General features: G+C 57.2%; 1 protein-coding gene across 2 annotated transcripts in view; it reads right to left on the reverse strand.

Annotated features, from left to right (window-relative positions):
• The window catches only part of chodl (chondrolectin), a 127,410-nt gene that overhangs the window by 77,870 nt on the left and 23,105 nt on the right, over nucleotides 1-26,435 (reverse strand). For both annotated transcript variants that reach the window (XM_072448477.1, XM_072448478.1), the window contains exons 2-3: nucleotides 21,811-21,983; nucleotides 18,726-18,868 (exon numbers count right to left, since the gene is read on the reverse strand). In XM_072448477.1, coding sequence (XP_072304578.1) covers nucleotides 18,726-18,868; nucleotides 21,811-21,983 — 316 coding nt within the window. The remainder of the gene's footprint in view (nucleotides 1-18,725; nucleotides 18,869-21,810; nucleotides 21,984-26,435) is intronic.

Genomic DNA, 26,435 nt, shown 5'->3' on the forward strand with positions numbered 1-26,435 from the left:
AACACGGGTCAGGACACGAGAACACGGAACGCGGGTCAGGACACGAGAAGGCGGGTCAGGACACGAGAACACGGGTCAGGACACGAGAACACGGAACGCGGGTCAGGACACGAGAACACGGGTCAGGACACGAGAACGCGGGTCAGGACACGAGAACGCGGATCTGGACACGAGAACGCGGGTCAGGACACGAGAACGCGGATCTGGACACGAGAACACGGGTCAGAAAACGAGAAAAAACGGATCAGGACACGAGAACGCGGATCGGGACACGAGAACGCGGGTCAGGACACGAGAACGCGGGTCAGGACACGAGAACACGGGTCAGGACACGAGAACGCGGGTCAGGACACGAGAACACGGGTCAGGACACGAGAACACGGGTCAGGACACGAGAAAACGGGTCAAGAAACACGAACACGGGTCAGGACACGAGAACACGGGTCAGGACACGAGAACGCGGGTCAGGACACGAGAACGCGGATCTGGACACGAGAAAACGGGTCAGAAAACGAGAAAAAACGGATCAGGACACGAGAACGCGGATCGGGACACGAGAACGCGGGTCAGGACACAAGAACACGGGTCAGGACACGAGAAAACGGATCAGGACACGAGAACGCGGGTCAGGACACGAGAACGCGGGTCAGGACACGAGAACGCGGGTCAGGACACGAGAACACGGGTCAGGACACGAGAACGCGGGTCAAGAAACACGAACACGGGTCAGGACACGAGAACACGGGTCAGGACACGAGAACACGGGTCAGGACACGAGAACACAGGTCAGGACACGAGAACGCGGGTCAAGAAACACGAACACGGGTCAGGACACGAGAACACGGGTCAGGACACGAGAACACGGGTCAGGACACGAGAACACGGAACGCGGGTCAGGACACGAGAACGCGGGTCAAGAAACAAGAACACGGGTCAGGACACGAGAACACGGGTCAGGACACGAGAACACGGGTCAGGACACGAGAACACGGAACGCGGATCAGGACACGAGAACGCGGGTCAGGACACGAGAACGCGGGTCAGGACACGAGAACACGGGTCAGAACACGAGAACACGGAACGCGGGTCAGGACACGAGAACACGGGTCAGAAAACGAGAAAAAACGGATCAGGACACGAGAACGCGGATCGGGACACGAGAACGCGGGTCAGGACACAAGAACACGGGTCAGGACACGAGAAAACGGATCAGGACACGAGAACGCGGGTCAGGACACGAGAACACGGGTCAGGACACGAGAACATGGGTCAGGACACGAGAAAACGGGTCAAGAAACACGAACACGGGTCAGGACACGAGAACGCGGATCAGGACACGAGAACACGGAACACGGGTCAGGACAGGAGAACACGGGTCAGGACACGAGAACACGGGTCAGGACACGAGAACACGGAACGCGGGTCAGGACACGAGAACACGGGTCAGGACACGAGAACACGGAACGCGGGTCAGGACACGAGAAGGCGGGTCAGGACACGAGAACACGGGTCAGGACACGAGAACACGGAACGCGGGTCAGGACACGAGAACACGGGTCAGGACACGAGAACGCGGGTCAGGACAAGAGAACACAGAACACGGGTCAGGACAGGAGAACACGGGTCAGGACACGAGAACGCGGATCAGGACACGAGAACGCGGATCTGGACACGAGAACGCGGGTCAGGACACGAGAACGCGGATCTGGACACGAGAACACGGGTCAGAAAACGAGAAAAAACGGATCAGGACACGAGAACGCGGATCGGGACACGAGAACGCGGGTCAGGACACAAGAACACGGGTCAGGACACGAGAACACGGGTCAGGACACGAGAACGCGGGTCAGGACACGAGAACACGGGTCAGGACACGAGAACGCGGGTCAAGAAACACGAACACGGGTCAGGACACGAGAACACGGGTCAGGACACGAGAACACGGGTCAGGACACGAGAACACGGGTCAGGACACGAGAACGCGGGTCAGGACACGAGAACACGGGTCAAGAAACACGAACACGGGTCAGGACACGAGAACACGGGTCAAGAAACATGAACACGGGTCAGGACACGAGAACACGGGTCAGGACACGAGAACACGGAACGCGGGTCAGGACACGAGAACGCGGGTCAGGACACGAGAACGCGGGTCAGGACACGAGAACACGGGTCAGAACACGAGAACACGGGTCAGGACACGAGAACACGGAACGCGGATCAGGACACGAGAACACGGGTCAGGACACGAGAACACGGGTCAGGACACGAGAACACGGAACGCGGATCAGGACACGAGAACACGGGTCAGGACACGAGAACACGGAACGCGGATCAGGACACGAGAACACGGGTCAGGACACGAGAACACGGAACGCGGATCAGGACACGAGAACACGGGTCAGGACACGAGAACACGGGTCAGGACACGAGAACACGGAACGTGGGTCAGGACACGAGAACACGGGTCAGGACACGAGAAAACGGGTCAGGACACGAGAACGCGGGTCAGGACACGAGAACACGGGTCAGGACACGAGAACACGGAACGCGGATCAGGACACGAAAACACGGAACACGGGTCAGGACAAGAGAACACGGGTCAGGACACGAGAACACGGAACACGGGTCAGGACACGAGAACGCGGGTCAAGACACGAGAACACGGGTCAGGACACGAGAACACGGGTCAGGACACGAGAACACGGGTCAGGACACGAGAACGCGGGTAGGACACGAGAACGCGGGTCAGGACACGAGAACGCGGGTCAGGACACGAGAACGCGGATCAGGACACGAGAACGCGGGTCAGGACACGAGAACACGGGTCAGGACACGAGAACACGGAACGCGGGTCAGGACACGAGAACACGGGTCAGGACACGAGAACACGGAACGCGGATCAGGACACGAGAACACGGGTCAGGACACGAGAACACGGGTCAGGACACGAGAACGCGGATCAGGACACGAGAACACGGAACACGGGTCAGGACAGGAGAACACGGGTCAGGACACGAGAATGCGGGTCAGGACACGAGAACGCGGATCAGGACACGAGAACACGGAACACGGGTCAGGACAGGAGAACACGGGTCAGGACACGAGAATGCGGGTCAGGACACGAGAATGCGGGTCAGGACACGAGAACGCGGAACGCGGGTCAGGACACGAGAACACGGAACGCGGGTCAGGACACGAGAACACGGGTCAGGACACGAGAACACGGGTCAGGACACGAGAACACGGAACGCGGGTCAGGACACGAGAACACGGGTCAGGACAAGAGAACACGGGTCAGGACACGAGAACACGGAACGCGGGTCAGGACACGAGGACACGGGTCAGGACACGAGAACACGGGTCGCGGATCAGGACACGAGAACGCGGGTCAGGACACGAGAACGCGGGTCAGGACACGAGAACACGGGTCAGGACACGAGAACACGGATCAGGACACGAGAACACGGGTCAGGACACGAGAACACGGGTCAGGACACGAGAACGCGGAACGCGGGTCAGGACACGAGAACGCGGGTCAGGACACGAGAACGCGGAACGCGGGTCAGGACACGAGAACGCGGGTCAGGACACGAGAACGCGGAATGCGGATCAGGACACGAGAACACGGGTCTAGACACGAGAACACGGGTCAGGACACGAGAACGCGGATCAGGACACGAGAACACGGGTCAGGACACGACAACGCGGGTCTAGACACGAGAACACGGGTCAGGACACGAGAACGCGGGTCAGGACACGAGAACGCGGGTCAGGACACGAGAACGCGAGTCAGGACACGAGAACACGGGTCAGGACACGAGAACGCGGGTCAGGACACGAGAACGCGGAACACGGGTCAGGACAGGAGAACACGGGTCAGGACACATTAGAACACGGGTCAGGACACGAGAACACGGAACACGGATCAGGACACGAGAACGCGGGTCAGGACACGAGAACGCAGATCAGGACACGAGAACACGGGTCAGGACACGAGAACACGGGTCAGGACACGAGAACACGGGTCAGGACACGAGAACGCGGGTCAAGAAACACGAACACGGGTCAGGACACGAGAACACGGGTCAGGACACGAGAACACGGGTCAGGACACGAGAACACGGAACGCGGGTCAGGACACGAGAACACGGGTCAGGACACGAGAACACGGAACGCGGATCAGGACACGAGAACGCGGGTCAGGACACGAGAACGCGGGTCAGGACACGAGAACGCGGGTCAGGACACGAGAACACGGATCAGGACACGAGAACACGGGTCAGAACACGAGAACACGGAACGCGGGTCAGGACACGAGAACACGGGTCAGGACACGAGAACGCGGATCTGGACACGAGAACACGGGTCAGAAAACGAGAAAAAACGGATCAGGACACGAGAACGCGGATCGGGACACGAGAACGCGGGTCAGGACACAAGAACACGGGTCAGGACACGAGAACACGGGTCAAGAAACACGAACACGGGTCAGGACACGAGAACACGGGTCAGGACACGAGAACACGGGTCAGGACACGAGAACACAGGTCAGGACACGAGAACGCGGGTCAAGAAACACGAACACGGGTCAGGACACGAGAACACGGGTCAGGACACGAGAACACGGGTCAGGACACGAGAACACGGAACGCGGGTCAGGACACGAGAACACGGGTCAGGACACGAGAAAACGGATCAGGACACGAGAACGCGGGTCAGGACACGAGAACGCGGGTCAGGACACGAGAACGCGGGTCAGGACACGAGAACACGGGTCAGGACACGAGAACGCGGGTCAAGAAACACGAACACGGGTCAGGACACGAGAACACGGGTCAGGACACGAGAACACGGGTCAGGACACGAGACCACGGAACGCGGGTCAGGACACGAGAACGCGGGTCAAGAAACAAGAACACGGGTCAGGACACGAGAACACGGGTCAGGACACGAGAACACGGAACGCGGATCAGGACACGAGAACGCGGGTCAGGACACGAGAACGCGGGTCAGGACACGAGAACACGGGTCAGAACACGAGAACACGGAACGCGGGTCAGGACACGAGAACACGGGTCAGGATACGAGAACGCGGATCAGGACACGAGAACACGGGTCAGAAAACGAGAAAAAACGGATCAGGACACGAGAACGGGGATCGGGACACGAGAACGCGGGTCAGGACACAAGAACACGGGTCAGGACACGAGAAAACGGATCAGGACACGAGAACGCGGGTCAGGACACGAGAACGCGGATCAGGACACGAGAACACGGAACACGGGTCAGGACAGGAGAACACGGGTCAGGACACGAGAACACGGAACGCGGGTCAGGACACGAGAAGGCGGGTCAGGACACGAGAACACGGGTCAGGACACGAGAACACGGAACGCGGGTCAGGACACGAGAACACGGGTCAGGACACGAGAACGCGGGTCAGGACACGAGAACGCGGATCTGGACACGAGAACGCGGGTCAGGACACGAGAACGCGGATCTGGACACGAGAACACGGGTCAGAAAACGAGAAAAAACGGATCAGGACACGAGAACGCGGATCGGGACACGAGAACGCGGGTCAGGACACGAGAACGCGGGTCAGGACACGAGAACACGGGTCAGGACACGAGAACGCGGGTCAGGACACGAGAACACGGGTCAGGACACGAGAACACGGGTCAGGACACGAGAAAACGGGTCAAGAAACACGAACACGGGTCAGGACACGAGAACACGGGTCAGGACACGAGAACGCGGGTCAGGACACGAGAACGCGGATCTGGACACGAGAACACGGGTCAGAAAACGAGAAAAAACGGATCGGGACACGAGAACGCGGGTCAGGACACAAGAACACGGGTCAGGACACGAGAAAACGGATCAGGACACGAGAACGCGGGTCAGGACACGAGAACGCGGGTCAGGACACGAGAACGCGGGTCAGGACACGAGAACACGGGTCAGGACACGAGAACGCGGGTCAAGAAACACGAACACGGGTCAGGACACGAGAACACGGGTCAGGACACGAGAACACGGGTCAGGACACGAGAACACAGGTCAGGACACGAGAACGCGGGTCAAGAAACACGAACACGGGTCAGGACACGAGAACACGGGTCAGGACACGAGAACACGGGTCAGGACACGAGAACACGGAACGCGGGTCAGGACACGAGAACGCGGGTCAAGAAACAAGAACACGGGTCAGGACACGAGAACACGGGTCAGGACACGAGAACACGGGTCAGGACACGAGAACACGGAACGCGGATCAGGACACGAGAACGCGGGTCAGGACACGAGAACGCGGGTCAGGACACGAGAACACGGGTCAGAACACGAGAACACGGAACGCGGGTCAGGACACGAGAACACGGGTCAGAAAACGAGAAAAAACGGATCAGGACACGAGAACGCGGATCGGGACACGAGAACGCGGGTCAGGACACAAGAACACGGGTCAGGACACGAGAAAACGGATCAGGACACGAGAACGCGGGTCAGGACACGAGAACACGGGTCAGGACACGAGAACACGGGTCAGGACACGAGAAAACGGGTCAAGAAACACGAACACGGGTCAGGACACGAGAACGCGGATCAGGACACGAGAACACGGAACACGGGTCAGGACAGGAGAACACGGGTCAGGACACGAGAACACGGGTCAGGACACGAGAACACGGAACGCGGGTCAGGACACGAGAACACGGGTCAGGACACGAGAACACGGAACGCGGGTCAGGACACGAGAAGGCGGGTCAGGACACGAGAACACGGGTCAGGACACGAGAACACGGAACGCGGGTCAGGACACGAGAACACGGGTCAGGACACGAGAACGCGGGTCAGGACAAGAGAACACAGAACACGGGTCAGGACAGGAGAACACGGGTCAGGACACGAGAACGCGGATCAGGACACGAGAACGCGGATCTGGACACGAGAACGCGGGTCAGGACACGAGAACGCGGATCTGGACACGAGAACACGGGTCAGAAAACGAGAAAAAACGGATCAGGACACGAGAACGCGGATCGGGACACGAGAACGCGGGTCAGGACACAAGAACACGGGTCAGGACACGAGAACACGGGTCAGGACACGAGAACGCGGGTCAGGACACGAGAACACGGGTCAGGACACGAGAACGCGGGTCAGGACACGAGAACACGGGTCAGGACACGAGAACACGGGTCAGGACACGAGAACGCGGGTCAGGACACGAGAACACGGAACGCGGGTCAGGACACGAGAACACGGGTCAGGACACGAGAACGCGGGTCAGGACACGAGAACACGGGTCAAGAAACACGAACACGGGTCAGGACACGAGAACACGGGTCAAGAAACATGAACACGGGTCAGGACACGAGAACACGGGTCAGGACACGAGAACACGGAACGCGGGTCAGGACACGAGAACGCGGGTCAGGACACGAGAACACGGGTCAGAACACGAGAACACGGGTCAGGACACGAGAACACGGAACGCGGATCAGGACACGAGAACACGGGTCAGGACACGAGAACACGGGTCAGGACACGAGAACACGGAACGCGGATCAGGACACGAGAACACGGGTCAGGACACGAGAACACGGAACGCGGATCAGGACACGAGAACACGGGTCAGGACACGAGAACACGGAACGCGGATCAGGACACGAGAACACGGGTCAGGACACGAGAACACGGGTCAGGACACGAGAACACGGAACGCGGGTCAGGACACGAGAACACGGGTCAGGACACGAGAACACGGAACACGGGTCAGGACACGAGAAAACGGGTCAGGACACGAGAACGCGGGTCAGGACACGAGAACACGGATCTGGACACGAGAACGCGGGTCAGGACACGAGAACACGGAACGCGGATCAGGACACGAAAACACGGAACACGGGTCAGGACAAGAGAACACGGGTCAGGACACGAGAAAACGGATCAGGACACGAGAACACGGAACACGGGTCAGGACACGAGAACGCGGGTCAAGACACGAGAACACGGGTCAGGACACGAGAACACGGGTCAGGACACGAGAACACGGGTCAGGACACGAGAACGCGGGTAGGACACGAGAACGCGGGTCAGGACACGAGAACGCGGATCAGGACACGAGAACGCGGGTCAGGACACGAGAACACGGGTCAGGACACGAGAACACGGAACGCGGGTCAGGACACGAGAACACGGGTCAGGACACGAGAACACGGAACGCGGATCAGGACACGAGAACACGGGTCAGGACACGAGAACACGGGTCAGGACACGAGAACGCGGATCAGGACACGAGAACACGGAACACGGGTCAGGACAGGAGAACACGGGTCAGGACACGAGAATGCGGGTCAGGACACGAGAACGCGGATCAGGACACGAGAACACGGAACACGGGTCAGGACAGGAGAACACGGGTCAGGACACGAGAATGCGGGTCAGGACACGAGAATGCGGGTCAGGACACGAGAACGCGGAACGCGGGTCAGGACACGAGAACACGGAACGCGGGTCAGGACACGAGAACACGGGTCAGGACACGAGAACACGGGTCAGGACACGAGAACACGGAACGCGGGTCAGGACACGAGAACACGGGTCAGGACAAGAGAACACGGGTCAGGACACGAGAACACGGAACGCGGGTCAGGACACGAGGACACGGGTCAGGACACGAGAACACGGGTCAGGACACGAGAACGCGGATCAGGACACGAGAACACGGAACGCGGATCTGGACACGAGAACACGGGTCAGAACAAGAGAACACGGATCAGGACACGAGAACACGGGTCAGGACACGAGAACGCGGGTCAGGACACGAGAAAGCGGGTCAGGACACGAGAACGCGGGTCAGGACACGAGAACGCGGGTCAGGACACGAGAACGCGGATCAGGACACGAGAACGCGGGTCAGGACACGAGAACACGGAACGCGGGTCAGGACACGAGAACGCGGGTCAGGACACGAGAACGCGGGTCAGGACACGAGAACGCGGGTCAGGACACGAGAACGCGGATCAGGACACGAGAACGCGGGTCAGGACACGAGAACGCGGGTCAGGACACGAGAACACGGGTCAGGACACGAGAACACGGGTCAGGACACGAGAACGCGGGTCAGGACACGAGAACACGGGTCAGGACACGAGGGTCAGGACACGAGAACGCGGATCAGGACACGAGGGTCAGGACACGAGAACGCGAGTCAGGACACGAGAACGCGGGTCAGGACACGAGACCACGGAACGCGGATCAGGACACCAGAACACGGGTCAGGACACGAGAACACGGAACGCGGGTCAGGACACGAGAACACGGGTCAGGACACGAGAACGCGGGTCAGGACACGAGAACACGGGTCAAGAAACACGAACACGGGTCAGGACACGAGAACACGGGTCAAGAAACATGAACACGGGTCAGGACACGAGAACACGGGTCAGGACACGAGAACACGGAACGCGGGTCAGGACACGAGAACGCGGGTCAGGACACGAGAACACGGGTCAGAACACGAGAACACGGGTCAGGACACGAGAACACGGAACGCGGATCAGGACACGAGAACACGGGTCAGGACACGAGAACACGGGTCAGGACACGAGAACACGGAACGCGGATCAGGACACGAGAACACGGGTCAGGACACGAGAACACGGAACGCGGATCAGGACACGAGAACACGGGTCAGGACACGAGAACACGGAACGCGGATCAGGACACGAGAACACGGGTCAGGACACGAGAACACGGGTCAGGACACGAGAACACGGAACGCGGGTCAGGACACGAGAACACGGGTCAGGACACGAGAACACGGAACACGGGTCAGGACACGAGAAAACGGGTCAGGACACGAGAACGCGGGTCAGGACACGAGAACACGGATCTGGACACGAGAACGCGGGTCAGGACACGAGAACACGGAACGCGGATCAGGACACGAAAACACGGAACACGGGTCAGGACAAGAGAACACGGGTCAGGACACGAGAAAACGGATCAGGACACGAGAACACGGAACACGGGTCAGGACACGAGAACGCGGGTCAAGACACGAGAACACGGGTCAGGACACGAGAACACGGGTCAGGACACGAGAACACGGGTCAGGACACGAGAACGCGGGTAGGACACGAGAACGCGGGTCAGGACACGAGAACGCGGATCAGGACACGAGAACGCGGGTCAGGACACGAGAACACGGGTCAGGACACGAGAACACGGAACGCGGGTCAGGACACGAGAACACGGGTCAGGACACGAGAACACGGAACGCGGATCAGGACACGAGAACACGGGTCAGGACACGAGAACACGGGTCAGGACACGAGAACGCGGATCAGGACACGAGAACACGGAACACGGGTCAGGACAGGAGAACACGGGTCAGGACACGAGAATGCGGGTCAGGACACGAGAACGCGGATCAGGACACGAGAACACGGAACACGGGTCAGGACAGGAGAACACGGGTCAGGACACGAGAATGCGGGTCAGGACACGAGAATGCGGGTCAGGACACGAGAACGCGGAACGCGGGTCAGGACACGAGAACACGGAACGCGGGTCAGGACACGAGAACACGGGTCAGGACACGAGAACACGGGTCAGGACACGAGAACACGGAACGCGGGTCAGGACACGAGAACACGGGTCAGGACAAGAGAACACGGGTCAGGACACGAGAACACGGAACGCGGGTCAGGACACGAGGACACGGGTCAGGACACGAGAACACGGGTCAGGACACGAGAACGCGGATCAGGACACGAGAACACGGAACGCGGATCTGGACACGAGAACACGGGTCAGAACAAGAGAACACGGATCAGGACACGAGAACACGGGTCAGGACACGAGAACGCGGGTCAGGACACGAGAAAGCGGGTCAGGACACGAGAACGCGGGTCAGGACACGAGAACGCGGGTCAGGACACGAGAACGCGGATCAGGACACGAGAACGCGGGTCAGGACACGAGAACACGGAACGCGGGTCAGGACACGAGAACGCGGGTCAGGACACGAGAACGCGGGTCAGGACACGAGAACGCGGGTCAGGACACGAGAACGCGGATCAGGACACGAGAACGCGGGTCAGGACACGAGAACGCGGGTCAGGACACGAGAACACGGGTCAGGACACGAGAACACGGGTCAGGACACGAGAACGCGGGTCAGGACACGAGAACACGGGTCAGGACACGAGGGTCAGGACACGAGAACGCGGATCAGGACACGAGGGTCAGGACACGAGAACGCGAGTCAGGACACGAGAACGCGGGTCAGGACACGAGACCACGGAACGCGGATCAGGACACCAGAACACGGGTCAGGACACGAGAACACGGAACGCGGGTCAGGACATGAGAACACGGATCAGGACACGAGAACACGGAACGCGGGTCAGGACACCAGAACACGGGTCAGGACACCAGAACACGGAACGCGGGTCAGGACATGAGAACACGGATCAGGACACGAGAACACGGAACGCGGATCAGGACACGAGAACGCGGGTCAGGACACGAGAACGCGGGTCAGGACACGAGAACGCGGATCAGGAAACGAGAACGCGGGTCAGGACACGAGAACACGGGTCAGGACATGAGAACACGGGTCAGGACACGAGAATACGGAACACGGATCAGGACACGACAACGCAGGTCAGGACACGACAACGCAGGTCAGGACACGAGAACGCGGGTCAGGACACGAGAACACGGGTCAGGACACGAGAACACGGGTCAGGACACGAGAACACGGATCAGGACACGAGAACACGGAACGCGGTTTAGGACACGAGAACACGGGTCAGGACACAAGAACACGGGTCGGGACAAGAGAACACGGAACGCGGTTTAGGACACGAGAACACGGGTCAGGACACAAGAACACGGGTCAGGACACGAGAACACGGATCAGGACACGAGAACACGGGTCAGGACACGAGAACGCGGGTCAGGACACGAGAACGCGGGTCAGGACACGAGAACGCGGGTCAAGACACGAGAACGCGGGTCAGGACACGAGAAAACGGATCAGGACACGAGAACGCGGGTCAGGACACGAGAAAACGGATCAGGACATGAGAACACGGATCAGGACACGAGAACACGGGTCAGGACACGAGAACGCGGGTCAGGACACGAGAACGCGGGTCAGGACATGAGAACACGGATCAGGACACGAGAACACGGAACGCGGATCAGGACACGAGAAAACGGATCAGGACACGAGAACACGGGTCAGGACACGAGAACGCGGATCAGGACACGAGAACACGGAACGCGGATCAGGACACGAGAACGCGGGTCAGGACACGAGAACGCGGATCAGGACACGAGAACACGGGTCAGGACACGAGAACGCGGATCAGGACACGAGAACGCGGGTCAGGACACGAGAACACGGGTCAGGACACGAGAACACGGAACGCGGATCAGGACACGACAACGCAGGTCAGGACACGAGAACGCGGGTCAGGTTACGAGAACGCGGGTCAGGACACGAGAACACGGGTCAGGACACGAGAACACGGATCAGGACACGAGAACACGGAACGCGGTTTAGGACACGAGAACACGGGTCAGGACACGAGAACACGGGTCAGGACACGAGAACACGGATCAGGACACGAGAACACGGGTCAGGACACGAGAACGCGGGTCAGGACACGAGAACACGGGTCAGGACACGAGAACACGGAACGCGGATCAGGACACGAGAACGCGGGTCAGGACCCGAGAACGCGGGTCAGGACACGAGAACGCGGGTCAGGACACGAGAACACGGAACGCAGATCAGGACACGAGAACGCGGGTCAGGACCCGAGAACGCGGATCAGGACAAGAGAACACGGGTCAGGACACGAGAAAACGGATCAGGACACGAGAACACGGGTCAGGACATGAGAACACGGATCAGGACACGAGAACACGGAACGCGGATCAGGACACGAGAACGCGGATCAGGACACGAGAACGCGGGTCAGGACACGAGAACACGGGTCAGGACACGAGAACACGGGTCAGGACACGAGAACACGGGTCAGGACACGAGAACGCGGATCAGGACACGAGAACGCGGGTCAGGACACGAGAACAAGGGTCAGGACACGAGAACGCGGGTCAGGACACGAGAACGCGGGTCAGGACACGAGAACACGGGTCAGGACACGAGAACGCGGATCAGGACACGAGAACGCGGATCAGGACACGAGAACGCGGGTCAGGTTACGAGAACGTTGGTCAGGACACGAGAACACGGGTCAGGACACGAGAACACGGGTCAGGACAAGAGAACACGGGTCAGGACACGAGAACACGGAACGCGGTTTAGGACACGAGAACACGGGTCAGGACACGAGAACACGGGTCAGGACACGAGAACACGGATCAGGACACGAGAACACGGGTCAGGACACGAGAACACGGGTCAGGACAAGAGAACGCGGGTCAGGAAACGAGAACGCGGAACGCGGATCAGGACACGAGAACGCGGGTCAGGACACGAGAACGCGGGTCAGGACCCGAGAACGCGGGTCAGGACCCGAGAACGCGAGTCAGGACACGAGAACACGGAACGCGGTTTAGGACACGAGAACACGGGTCAGGACACGAGAACACGGGTCAGGACACGAGAACACGGAACGCGGTTTAGGACACGAGAACACGGGTCAGGACACGAGAACACGGGTCAGGACACGAGAACACGGGTCAGGACAAGAGAACACGGGTCAGGACACGAGAACACGGAACGCGGTTTAGGACACGAGAACACGGGTCAGGACACGAGAACGCGGGTCAGGACCCGAGAACGCGGGTCAGGACCCGAGAACGCGAGTCAGGACACGAGAACGCGGGTCAGGTTACGAGAACGTTGGTCAGGACACGAGAACACGGGTCAGGACACGAGAACACGGGTCAGGACACGAGAACACGGGTCAGGACACGAGAACACGGGTCAGGACACGAGAACACGGAACGCGGTTTAGGACACGAGAACACGGGTCAGGACACGAGAACACGGGTCAGGACACGAGAACACGGGTCAGGACAAGAGAACACGGGTCAGGACACGAGAACACGGAACGCGGTTTAGGACACGAGAACACGGGTCAGGACACGAGAACGCGGGTCAGGACCCGAGAACGCGGGTCAGGACACGAGAACACGGGTCAGGACACGGGGGTCAGGACACGAGAACGCGGATCAGGACACGAGGGTCAGGACACGAGAACGCGAGTCAGGACACGAGAACGCGGGTCAGGACACGAGACCACGGAACGCGGATCAGGACACCAGAACACGGGTCAGGACACGAGAACACGGAACGCGGGTCAGGACATGAGAACACGGATCAGGACACGAGAACACGGAACGCGGGTCAGGACACCAGAACACGGGTCAGGACACCAGAACACGGAACGCGGGTCAGGACATGAGAACACGGATCAGGACACGAGAACACGGAACGCGGATCAGGACACGAGAACGCGGGTCAGGACACGAGAACGCGGGTCAGGACACGAGAACGCGGATCAGGAAACGAGAACGCGGGTCAGGACACGAGAACACGGGTCAGGACATGAGAACACGGGTCAGGACACGAGAATACGGAACACGGATCAGGACACGACAACGCAGGTCAGGACACGACAACGCAGGTCAGGACACGAGAACGCGGGTCAGGACACGAGAACACGGGTCAGGACACGAGAACACGGGTCAGGACACGAGAACACGGATCAGGACACGAGAACACGGAACGCGGTTTAGGACACGAGAACACGGGTCAGGACACAAGAACACGGGTCGGGACAAGAGAACACGGAACGCGGTTTAGGACACGAGAACACGGGTCAGGACACAAGAACACGGGTCAGGACACGAGAACACGGATCAGGACACGAGAACACGGGTCAGGACACGAGAACGCGGGTCAGGACACGAGAACGCGGGTCAGGACACGAGAACGCGGGTCAAGACACGAGAACGCGGGTCAGGACACGAGAAAACGGATCAGGACACGAGAACGCGGGTCAGGACACGAGAAAACGGATCAGGACATGAGAACACGGATCAGGACACGAGAACACGGGTCAGGACACGAGAACGCGGGTCAGGACACGAGAACGCGGGTCAGGACATGAGAACACGGGTCAGGACACGAGAACACGGGTCAGGACACGAGAACGCGGATCAGGACACGAGAACACGGAACGCGGATCAGGACACGAGAACGCGGGTCAGGACACGAGAACGCGGATCAGGACACGAGAACACGGGTCAGGACACGAGAACGCGGATCAGGACACGAGAACGCGGGTCAGGACACGAGAACACGGGTCAGGACACGAGAACACGGAACGCGGATCAGGACACGACAACGCAGGTCAGGACACGAGAACGCGGGTCAGGTTACGAGAACGCGGGTCAGGACACGAGAACACGGGTCAGGACACGAGAACACGGATCAGGACACGAGAACACGGAACGCGGTTTAGGACACGAGAACACGGGTCAGGACACGAGAACACGGGTCAGGACACGAGAACACGGATCAGGACACGAGAACACGGGTCAGGACACGAGAACGCGGGTCAGGACCCGAGAACGCGGGTCAGGACACGAGAACACGGGTCAGGACACGAGAACACGGAACGCGGATCAGGACACGAGAACGCGGGTCAGGACCCGAGAACGCGGGTCAGGACACGAGAACGCGGGTCAGGACACGAGAACACGGAACGCAGATCAGGACACGAGAACGCGGGTCAGGACCCGAGAACGCGGATCAGGACAAGAGAACACGGGTCAGGACACGAGAAAACGGATCAGGACACGAGAACACGGGTCAGGACATGAGAACACGGATCAGGACACGAGAACACGGAACGCGGATCAGGACACGAGAACGCGGATCAGGACACGAGAACGCGGGTCAGGACACGAGAACACGGGTCAGGACACGAGAACACGGGTCAGGACACGAGAACACGGGTCAGGACACGAGAACACGGGTCAGGACACGAGAACGCGGATCAGGACACGAGAACGCGGGTCAGGACACGAGAACACGGGTCAGGACACGAGAACGCGGGTCAGGACACGAGAACGCGGGTCAGGACACGAGAACACGGGTCAGGACACGAGAACGCGGATCAGGACACGAGAACGCGGATCAGGACACGAGAACGCGGGTCAGGTTACGAGAACGTTGGTCAGGACACGAGAACACGGGTCAGGACACGAGAACACGGGTCAGGACAAGAGAACACGGGTCAGGACACGAGAACACGGAACGCGGTTTAGGACACGAGAACACGGGTCAGGACACGAGAACACGGGTCAGGACACGAGAACACGGATCAGGACACGAGAACACGGGTCAGGACACGAGAACACGGGTCAGGACACGAGAACGCGGGTCAGGAAACGAGAACGCGGAACGCGGATCAGGACACGAGAACGCGGGTCAGGACACGAGAACGCGGGTCAGGACCCGAGAACGTGGGTCAGGACCCGAGAACGCGAGTCAGGACACGAGAACACGGAACGCGGTTTATGACACGAGAACACGGGTCAGGACACGAGAACACGGGTCAGGACACGAGAACACGGAACGCGGTTTAGGACACGAGAACACGGGTCAGGACACGAGAACACGGGTCAGGACACGAGAACACGGGTCAGGACAAGAGAACACGGGTCAGGACACGAGAACACGGAACGCGGTTTAGGACACGAGAACACGGGTCAGGACACGAGAACGCGGGTCAGGACCCGAGAACGCGGGTCAGGACCCGAGAACGCGAGTCAGGACACGAGAACGCGGGTCAGGTTACGAGAACGTTGGTCAGGACACGAGAACACGGGTCAGGACACGAGAACACGGGTCAGGACAAGAGAACACGGGTCAGGACACGAGAACACGGAACGCGGTTTAGGACACGAGAACACGGGTCAGGACACGAGAACACGGGTCAGGACATGAGAACACGGGTCAGGACACGAGAACGCGGGTCAGGAAACGAGAACGCGGAACGCGGATCAGGACACGACAACGCGGGTCAGGACACGAGAACACGGGTCAGGACACGAGAACGCGGATCAGGACATGAGGGTCAGGACACGACAACGCGGGTCAGGACACGAGAACGCGGGTCAGGACACGAGAACGCGGGTCAGGACACGAGAACGCGGGTCAGGACACGAGAACGCGGGTCAGGACACGAGAACGCGGGTCAGGACCCGAGAACGCGGATCAGGACACGAGAACGCGGTTCAGGACACGAGAACGCGGGTCAGGACACGAGAACGCGGGTCAGGACACGAGAACGCGGGTCAGGACACGAGAACGCGGGTCAGGACCCGAGAACGCGGGTCAGGACACGAGAACGCGGGTCCGGACACGAGAACGCGGGTCCGGACACGAGAACGCGGGTCAGGTTACGAGAACACGGGTCAGGACACGAGAACACGGGTCAGGACACGAGAACACGGGTCAGGACAAGAGAACACGGGTCAGGACACGAGAACACGGAACGCGGTTTAGGACACGAGAACACGGGTCAGGACACGAGAACACGGGTCAGGACACGAGAACACGGGTCAGGACACGAGAACGCGGGTCAGGACACGAGAAAACGGATCAGGAAACGAGAACGCGGAACGCGGATCAGGACACGAGAACACGGGTCAGGACACGAGAACACGGGTCAGGACACGAGAACACGGGTCAGGACACGAGAACGCGAGTCAGGACACGAGAACGCGGGTCAGGACACGAGAACACGGGTCAGGACAAGAGAACACGGGTCAGGACACGAGAACACGGAACGCGGTTTAGGACACGAGAACACGGGTCAGGACACGAGAACACGGGTCAGGACACGAGAACACGGGTCAGGACACGACAACGCGGGTCAGGACACGAGAACACGGGTCAGGACACGAGAACGCGGGTCAGGACACGAGAACGCAGATCAGGACACGAGAACGCGGATCAGGACACGAGAACGCGGGTCAGGACACGAGAACGCGGGTCAGGACCCGAGAACACGGGTCAGGACACGAGAACGCTGATCAGGACACGAGAACGCGGATCAGGACACGAGAACGCGGGTCAGGACACGAGAACGCGGGTCAGGACCCGAGAACGCGGGTCAGGACCCGAGAACGCGAGTCAGGACACGAGAACGCGGGTCAGGACCCGAGAACGCAGGTCAGGACCCGAGAACGCGGGTCAGGACACGAGAACGCGGGTCAGGACACAAGAACGCGGGTCAGGACACAAGAACGCGGGTCTGGACACGAGAACGCGGGTCAGGACACGAGAACGCGGGTCAGGACACTAGAACGCGGGTCTGGACACGAGAACGCGGGTCAGGACCCGAGAACGCGGGTCAGGACACGAGAACGCGGGTCAGGACACGAGAACGCGGGTCAGGACACGAGAACGCGGGTCCGGACACGAGAACGCGGGTCCGGACACGAGAACGCGGGTCCGGACACGAGAACGCGGGTCCGGACACGAGAACGCGGGTCAGGACACGAGAACGCGGGTCAGGACCCGAGAACGCGGGTCAGGACCCGAGAACGCGGGTCCGGACACGAGAACGCGGGTCAGGACACGAGAACACGGGTGAACAGAAGACTTTTAAGCACGTATCCTTAATAAGAACACAGACACTTCCTCCTGTTACCTGTAGGTGGCGCTGCTCCCGTCCGTCCAGTGGTACAGCCCGGGACAGGACCGGTTCTGCTCTGACGTCTCGGTCCGAGTGAGTCCGATCCAAAAGTCTCCGTCAGCAATGCCCGAGTCTGAGCCGGCGCCAGAACGAAGCTCCTGAGGGAGAGTTTGGATCAGAACTTTACTGCTTCTTCACTCACAAGATGGTCGCCACAATCGCCACGACAACAGGGCCCACCTCCTCTATAGCCTTTATTACCACTCCGACACTACGACCACTCCGACCACTCCGACACTACGACCACTCCGACCACTCCGACACTACGACCACTCCGACCACTCCGACACTACGACCACTCCGACCACTCCGACACTACGACCACTCCGACCACTCCGACACTACGACCACTCCGACCACTCCGACACTACGACCACTCCGACCACTCCGACACTACGACCACTCCGACCACTCCGACCACTCCGACACTCCGACCACTACGACCACTACGACCACTACGACCACTCCGACCACTACGACCACTACGACCACTCCGACCACTACGACCACTCCGACCACTCCGACACTCCGACCACTACGACCACTCCGACCACTCCGACCACTCCGACACTACGACCACTCCGACCACTCCGACCACTACGACCACTCCGACCACTACGACCACTCCGACCACTCCGACCACTCCGACCACTACGACCACTCCGACCACTACGACCACTCCGACCACTCCGACCACTCCGACCACTCCGACCACTCCGACCACCCCGACCACCCCGACCACTCCGACACTCCGACCACTCCGACAACTACGACCACTCCGACCACCCCGACCACCCCGACCACTCCGACACTCCGACCACTCCGACCACTACGACCACTCCGACCACTCCGACCACTCCGACCACTCCGACCACTACGACCACTCCGACCACTACGACCACTCCGACCACTCCGACCACTCCGACCACTCCGACCACTCCGACCACCCCGACCACCCCGACACTCCGACCACTACGACCACTCCGACCACTCCGACCACTACGACCACTCCGACCACTCCGACCACTCCGACCACTACGACCACTCCGACCACTACGACCACTCCGACCACTACGACCACTCCGACCACTCCGACCACTACGACCACTCCGACCACTCCGACCACTCCGACCACTCCGACACTCCGACCACTACGACCACTACGACCACTACGACCACTACGACCACTCCGACCACTACGACCACTCCGACCACTCCGACACTACGACCACTCCGACCACTCCGACCACTACGACCACTCCGACCACTACGACCACTACGACCACTACGACCACTCCGACCACTCCGACCACTACGACCACTCCGACCACTACGACCACTCCGACCACTACGACCACTACGACCACTCCGACCACTCCGACCACTACGACCACTACGACCACTCCGACCACCCCGACCACCCCGACCACCCCGACCACTCCGACACTCCGACCACTACGACTACTACGACCACTACGACCACTCCGACCACTCCGACCACTCCGACCACTACGACCACTCCGACCACTACGACACTACGACCACTACGACCACTACGACCACTCCGACCACTCCGACCACTCCGACACTACGACCACTACGACCACTACGACCACTACGACCACTACGACCACTCCGACCACTACGACCACTACGACCACTACGACCACTCCGACCACTCCGACCACTACGACCACTCCGACCACTCCGACACTACGACCACTACGACCACTCCGACCACTCCGACCACTCCGACACTCCGACCACTACGACCACTACGACCACTACGACCACTACGACCACTCCGACCACTCCGACCACTACGACCACTACGACCACTATGACCACTCCGACCACTACGACCGTTACGACCACTCCGACCACTACGACCACTACGACCACTCCGACCACTCCGACCACTACGACCACTACGACCACTCCGACCACTACGACCACTACGACCACTACGACCACTACGACCACTCCGACCACTCCGACCACTCCGACACTACGACCACTACGACCACTACGACCACTACGACCACTACGACCACTCCGACCACTACGACCACTCCGACACTACGACCACTACGACCACTCCGACCACTACGACCACTCCGACCACTACGACCACTACGACCACTACGACCACTACGACCACTCCGACCACTCCGACCACTACGACCACTCCGACCACTACGACCACTACGACCACTCCGACCACTCCGACCACTACGACCACTCCGACCACTACGACCACTCCGACCACTCCGACACTCCGACCACTCCGACCACTCCGACCACTCCGACCACTACGACCACTCCGACCACTACGACCACTACGACCACTCCGACCACTACGACCACTACGACCACTACGACCACTCCGACCACTACGACCACTCCGACCACTCCGACCACTACGACCACTCCGACACTACGACCACTACGACCACTACGACCACTACGACCACTCCGACCACTCCGACCACTACGACCACTCCGACACTACGACCACTACGACCACTACGACCACTACGACCACTACGACCACTACGACCACTCCGACCACTCCGACCACTACGACCACTCCGACCACTCCGACCACTACGACCACTACGACCACTACGACCACTACGACCACTACGACCACTCCGACCACTCCGACCACTACGACCACTCCGACCACTCCGACCACTACGACCACTCCGTGTGGCGCTGTGTTGTTGTCACACAGAGCCAAAGGCGGAGCCGTGTAGGCGGAGCCTGGGGTAAGTTGAGCCGCTCATGAAATCTCAAGTTCTACTATTTTTTTGGAAATTTGACTTTAAATTTATTTTATTTTTGTAACGCCCAAAATCACAACAGCCGTTGTCTCTGAGGCGACAGTGAAGAACAGATGAGACAATGTCCATAGGGACTTGGCGATGTCCCAGGGGCCCCTGTCCTTAGACAAAATCCTCCGGATTAGGAATTGAAAGCAAACGTCCCATTTCTAATGGTGAATTGGAAGGAAAGAATGAGTTTGAGGCTGGTTGACCTGCAGCAGCGCCTGCACCGTCCTCTGCTCCTGCTCAGACTCGATGCTCAGTAACGCCCCCTTGTCCGTGTCACAGGCCTGAACCGCCTCCGAGAACGACACCCTGCTGGTCACCGAGCGGAAGTACGCCATCTTATAACAGGGAGAGGAGGGGCCCGGGCAGAGCGTCTGACCTGAGGAGCACAGGGAGAACAACCATCAAACACAGGGAGAACAACCATCAAACACAGTGAGAACAACCATCAAACACAGGGAGAACAACCATCAAACACAGGGAGAACAACCATCAAACACAGTGAGAACAACCATCAAACACAGGGAGAACAACCATCAAACACAGGGAGAACAACCATCAAACACAGGGAGAACAACCATCAAACACAGTGAGAACAACCATCAAACACAGGGAGAACAACCATCAAACACAGGGAGAACAACCATCAAACACAGTGAGAACAACCATCAAACACAGGGAGAACAACCATCAAACAAAGGGAGAACAACCATCAAACACAGGGAGAACAACCATCAAACACAGTGAGAACAACCATCAAACACAGGGAGAACAACCATCAAACACAGGGAGAACAACCATCAAACACAGGGAGAACAACCATCAAACACAGGGAGAACAACCATCAAACACAGTGAGAACAACCATCAAACACAGGGAGAACAACCATCAAACACAGGGAGAACAACCATCAAACACAGGGAGAACAACCATCAAACACAGGGAGAACAACCATCAAACACAGGGAGAACAACCATCAAACACAGTGAGAACAACCATCAAACACAGGGAGAACAACCATCAAACACAGAGAGAACAACCATCAAACACAGGGAGAACAAGCATCAAACAGAGAGAACAACCATCAAATACAGTGAGAACAACCATCAAACACAGAGAGAACAACCATCAAACACAGTGAGAACAACCATCAAACACAGAGAGAACAACCATCAAACACAGTGAGAACAACCATCAAACACAGAGAGAAAAACCATCAAACACAGTGAGAACAACCATCAAACACAGAGAGAACAACCATCAAACACAGAGAGAAAAACCATCAAACACAGTAAGAACAACCATCAAACACAGAGAGAACAACCATCAAACACAGGGAGAACAACCATGAAACACAGGGAGAACAACCATGAAACACAGGGAGAACAACCATCAAACACAGGGAGAACAACCATCAAACACAGGGAGAACAACCATCAAACACAGGGAGAACAACCATCAAACACAGAGAGAACAACCATCAAACACAGTGAGAACAACCATCAAACACAGAGAGAACAACCATCAAACACAGAGAGAACAACCATCAAACACAGTAAGAACAACCATCAAACACAGAGAGAACAACCATCAAACACAGGGAGAACAACCATGAAACACAGGGAGAACAACCATCAAACACAGGGAGAACAACCATCAAACACAGGGAGAACAACCATCAAACACAGAGAGAACAACCATCAAACACAGGGTGAACAACCATCAAACACAGAGAGAACAACCATCAAACACAGGGAGAACAACCATCAAACACAGAGAGAACAACCATCAAACACAGTGAGAACAACCATCAAACACAGAGAGAACAACCATCAAACACAGAGAGAACAACCATCAAACACAGGGTGAACAACCATCAAACACAGAGAGAACAACCATCAAACACAGGGAGAACAACCATCAAACACAGGGAGAACAACCATCAAACACAGTGAGAACAACCATCAAACACAGGGAGAACAACCATCAAACACAGGGATAACAACCATCAAACACAGTGAGAACAACCATCAAACACAGGGAGAACAACCATCAAACACAGGGAGAACAACCATCAAACACAGTGAGAACAACCATCAAACACAGGGAGAACAACCATCAAACACAGGGAGAACAACCATCAAACACAGGGAGAACAACCATCAAACACAGGGAGAACAACCATCAAACACAGGGAGAACAACCATCAAACACAGAGAGAACAACCATCAAACACAGTGAGAACAACCATCAAACACAGAGAGAACAACCATCAAACACAGGGAGAACAACCATCAAACACAGAGAGAACAACCATCAAACACAGTGAGAACAACCATCAAACACAGAGAGAACAACCATCAAACACAGAGAGAACAACCATCAAACACAGGGTGAACAACCATCAAACACAGAGAGAACAACCATCAAACACAGGGAGAACAACCATCAAACACAGGGAGAACAACCATCAAACACAGGGAGAACAACCATCAAACACAGGGAGAACAACCATCAAACACAGGGATAACAACCATCAAACACAGTGAGAACAACCATCAAACACAGGGAGAACAACCATCAAACACAGGGAGAACAACCATCAAACACAGTGAGAACAACCATCAAACACAGGGAGAACAACCATCAAACACAGGGAGAACAACCATCAAACACAGTGAGAACAACCATCAAACACAGGGAGAACAACCATCAAACACAGGGAGAACAACCATCAAACACAGGGAGAACAACCATCAAACACAGGGAGAACAACCATCAAACACAGGGAGAACAACCATCAAACACAGTGAGAACAACCATCAAACACAGGGAGAACAACCATCAAACACAGAGAGAACAACCATCAAACACAGGGAGAACAACCATCAAACAGAGAGAACAACCATCAAATACAGTGAGAACAACCATCAAACACAGAGAAAACAACCATCAAACACAGTGAGAACAACCATCAAACACAGAGAGAACAACCATCAAACACAGTGAGAACAACCATCAAACACAGAGAGAAAAACCATCAAACACAGTGAGAACAACCATCAAACACAGAGAGAACAACCATCAAACACAGAGAGAAAAACCATCAAACACAGTAAGAACAACCATCAAACACAGAGAGAACAACCATCAAACACAGGGAGAACAACCATGAAACACAGGGAGAACAACCATGAAACACAGGGAGAACAACCATCAAACACAGGGAGAACAACCATCAAACACAGGGAGAACAACCATCAAACACAGGGAGAACAACCATCAAACACAGAGAGAACAACCATCAAACACAGTGAGAACAACCATCAAACAGAGAGAACAACCATCAAACACAGAGAGAACAACCATCAAACACAGTAAGAACAACCATCAAACACAGAGAGAACAACCATCAAACACAGGGAGAACAACCATGAAACACAGGGAGAACAACCATCAAACACAGGGAGAACAACCATCAAACACAGGGAGAACAACCATCAAACACAGAGAGAACAACCATCAAACACAGGGTGAACAACCATCAAACACAGGGAGAACAACCATCAAACACAGGGAGAACAACCATCAAACACAGGGAGAACAACCATCAAACACAGGGAGAACAACCATCAAACACAGGGAGAACAACCATCAAACACAGGGAGAACAACCATCAAACACAGGGAGAACAACCATCAAACACAGGGAGAACAACCATCAAACACAGGGAGAACAACCATCAAACACAGGGAGAACAACCATCAAACACAGGGAGAACAACCATCAAACACAGTGAGAACAACCATCAAACACAGTGAGAACAACCATCAAACACAGGGAGAACAACCATCAAACACAGGGAGAACAACCCTCAAACACAGTGAGAACAACCATCAAACACAGGGAGAACAACCATCAAACACAGGGAGAACAACCATCAAACACAGGGAGAACAACCATCAAACACAGGGAGAACAACCATCAAACACAGTGAGAACAACCATCAAACACAGGGAGAACAACCATCAAACACAGGGAGAACAACCATCAAACACAGTGAGAACAACCATCAAACACAGGGAGAACAACCATCAAACACAGGGAGAACAACCATCAAACACAGGGAGAACAACCATCAAACACAGTGAGAACAACCATCAAACACAGGGAGAACAACCATCAAACACAGAGAGAACAACCATCAAACACAGGGAGAACAACCATCAAACAGAGAGAACAACCATCAAATACAGTGAGAACAACCATCAAACACAGAGAGAACAACCATCAAACACAGTGAGAACAACCATCAAACACAGAGAGAACAACCATCAAACACAGTGAGAACAACCATCAAACACAGAGAGAAAAACCATCAAACACAGTGAGAACAACCATCAAACACAGAGAGAACAACCATCAAACACAGAGAGAAAAACCATCAAACACAGTAAGAACAACCATCAAACACAGAGAGAACAACCATCAAACACAGGGAGAACAACCATGAAACACAGGGAGAACAACCATGAAACACAGGGAGAACAACCATCAAACACAGGGAGAACAACCATCAAACACAGGGAGAACAACCATCAAACACAGAGAGAACAACCATCAAACACAGTGAGAACAACCATCAAACACAGAGAGAACAACCATCAAACACAGAGAGAACAACCATCAAACACAGTAAGAACAACCATCAAACACAGAGAGAACAACCATCAAACACAGGGAGAACAACCATGAAACACAGGGAGAACAACCATCAAACACAGGGAGAACAACCATCAAACACAGAGAGAACAACCATCAAACACAGGGT

The sequence above is a fragment of the Eucyclogobius newberryi genome, unplaced genomic scaffold, assembly GCF_026437365.1.
Source record: "Eucyclogobius newberryi isolate DKJ021-1_F unplaced genomic scaffold, fEucNew1.0.hap1 SCAF_169, whole genome shotgun sequence".
NCBI classification, from domain to species: Eukaryota; Metazoa; Chordata; class Actinopteri; order Gobiiformes; family Gobiidae; genus Eucyclogobius; species Eucyclogobius newberryi.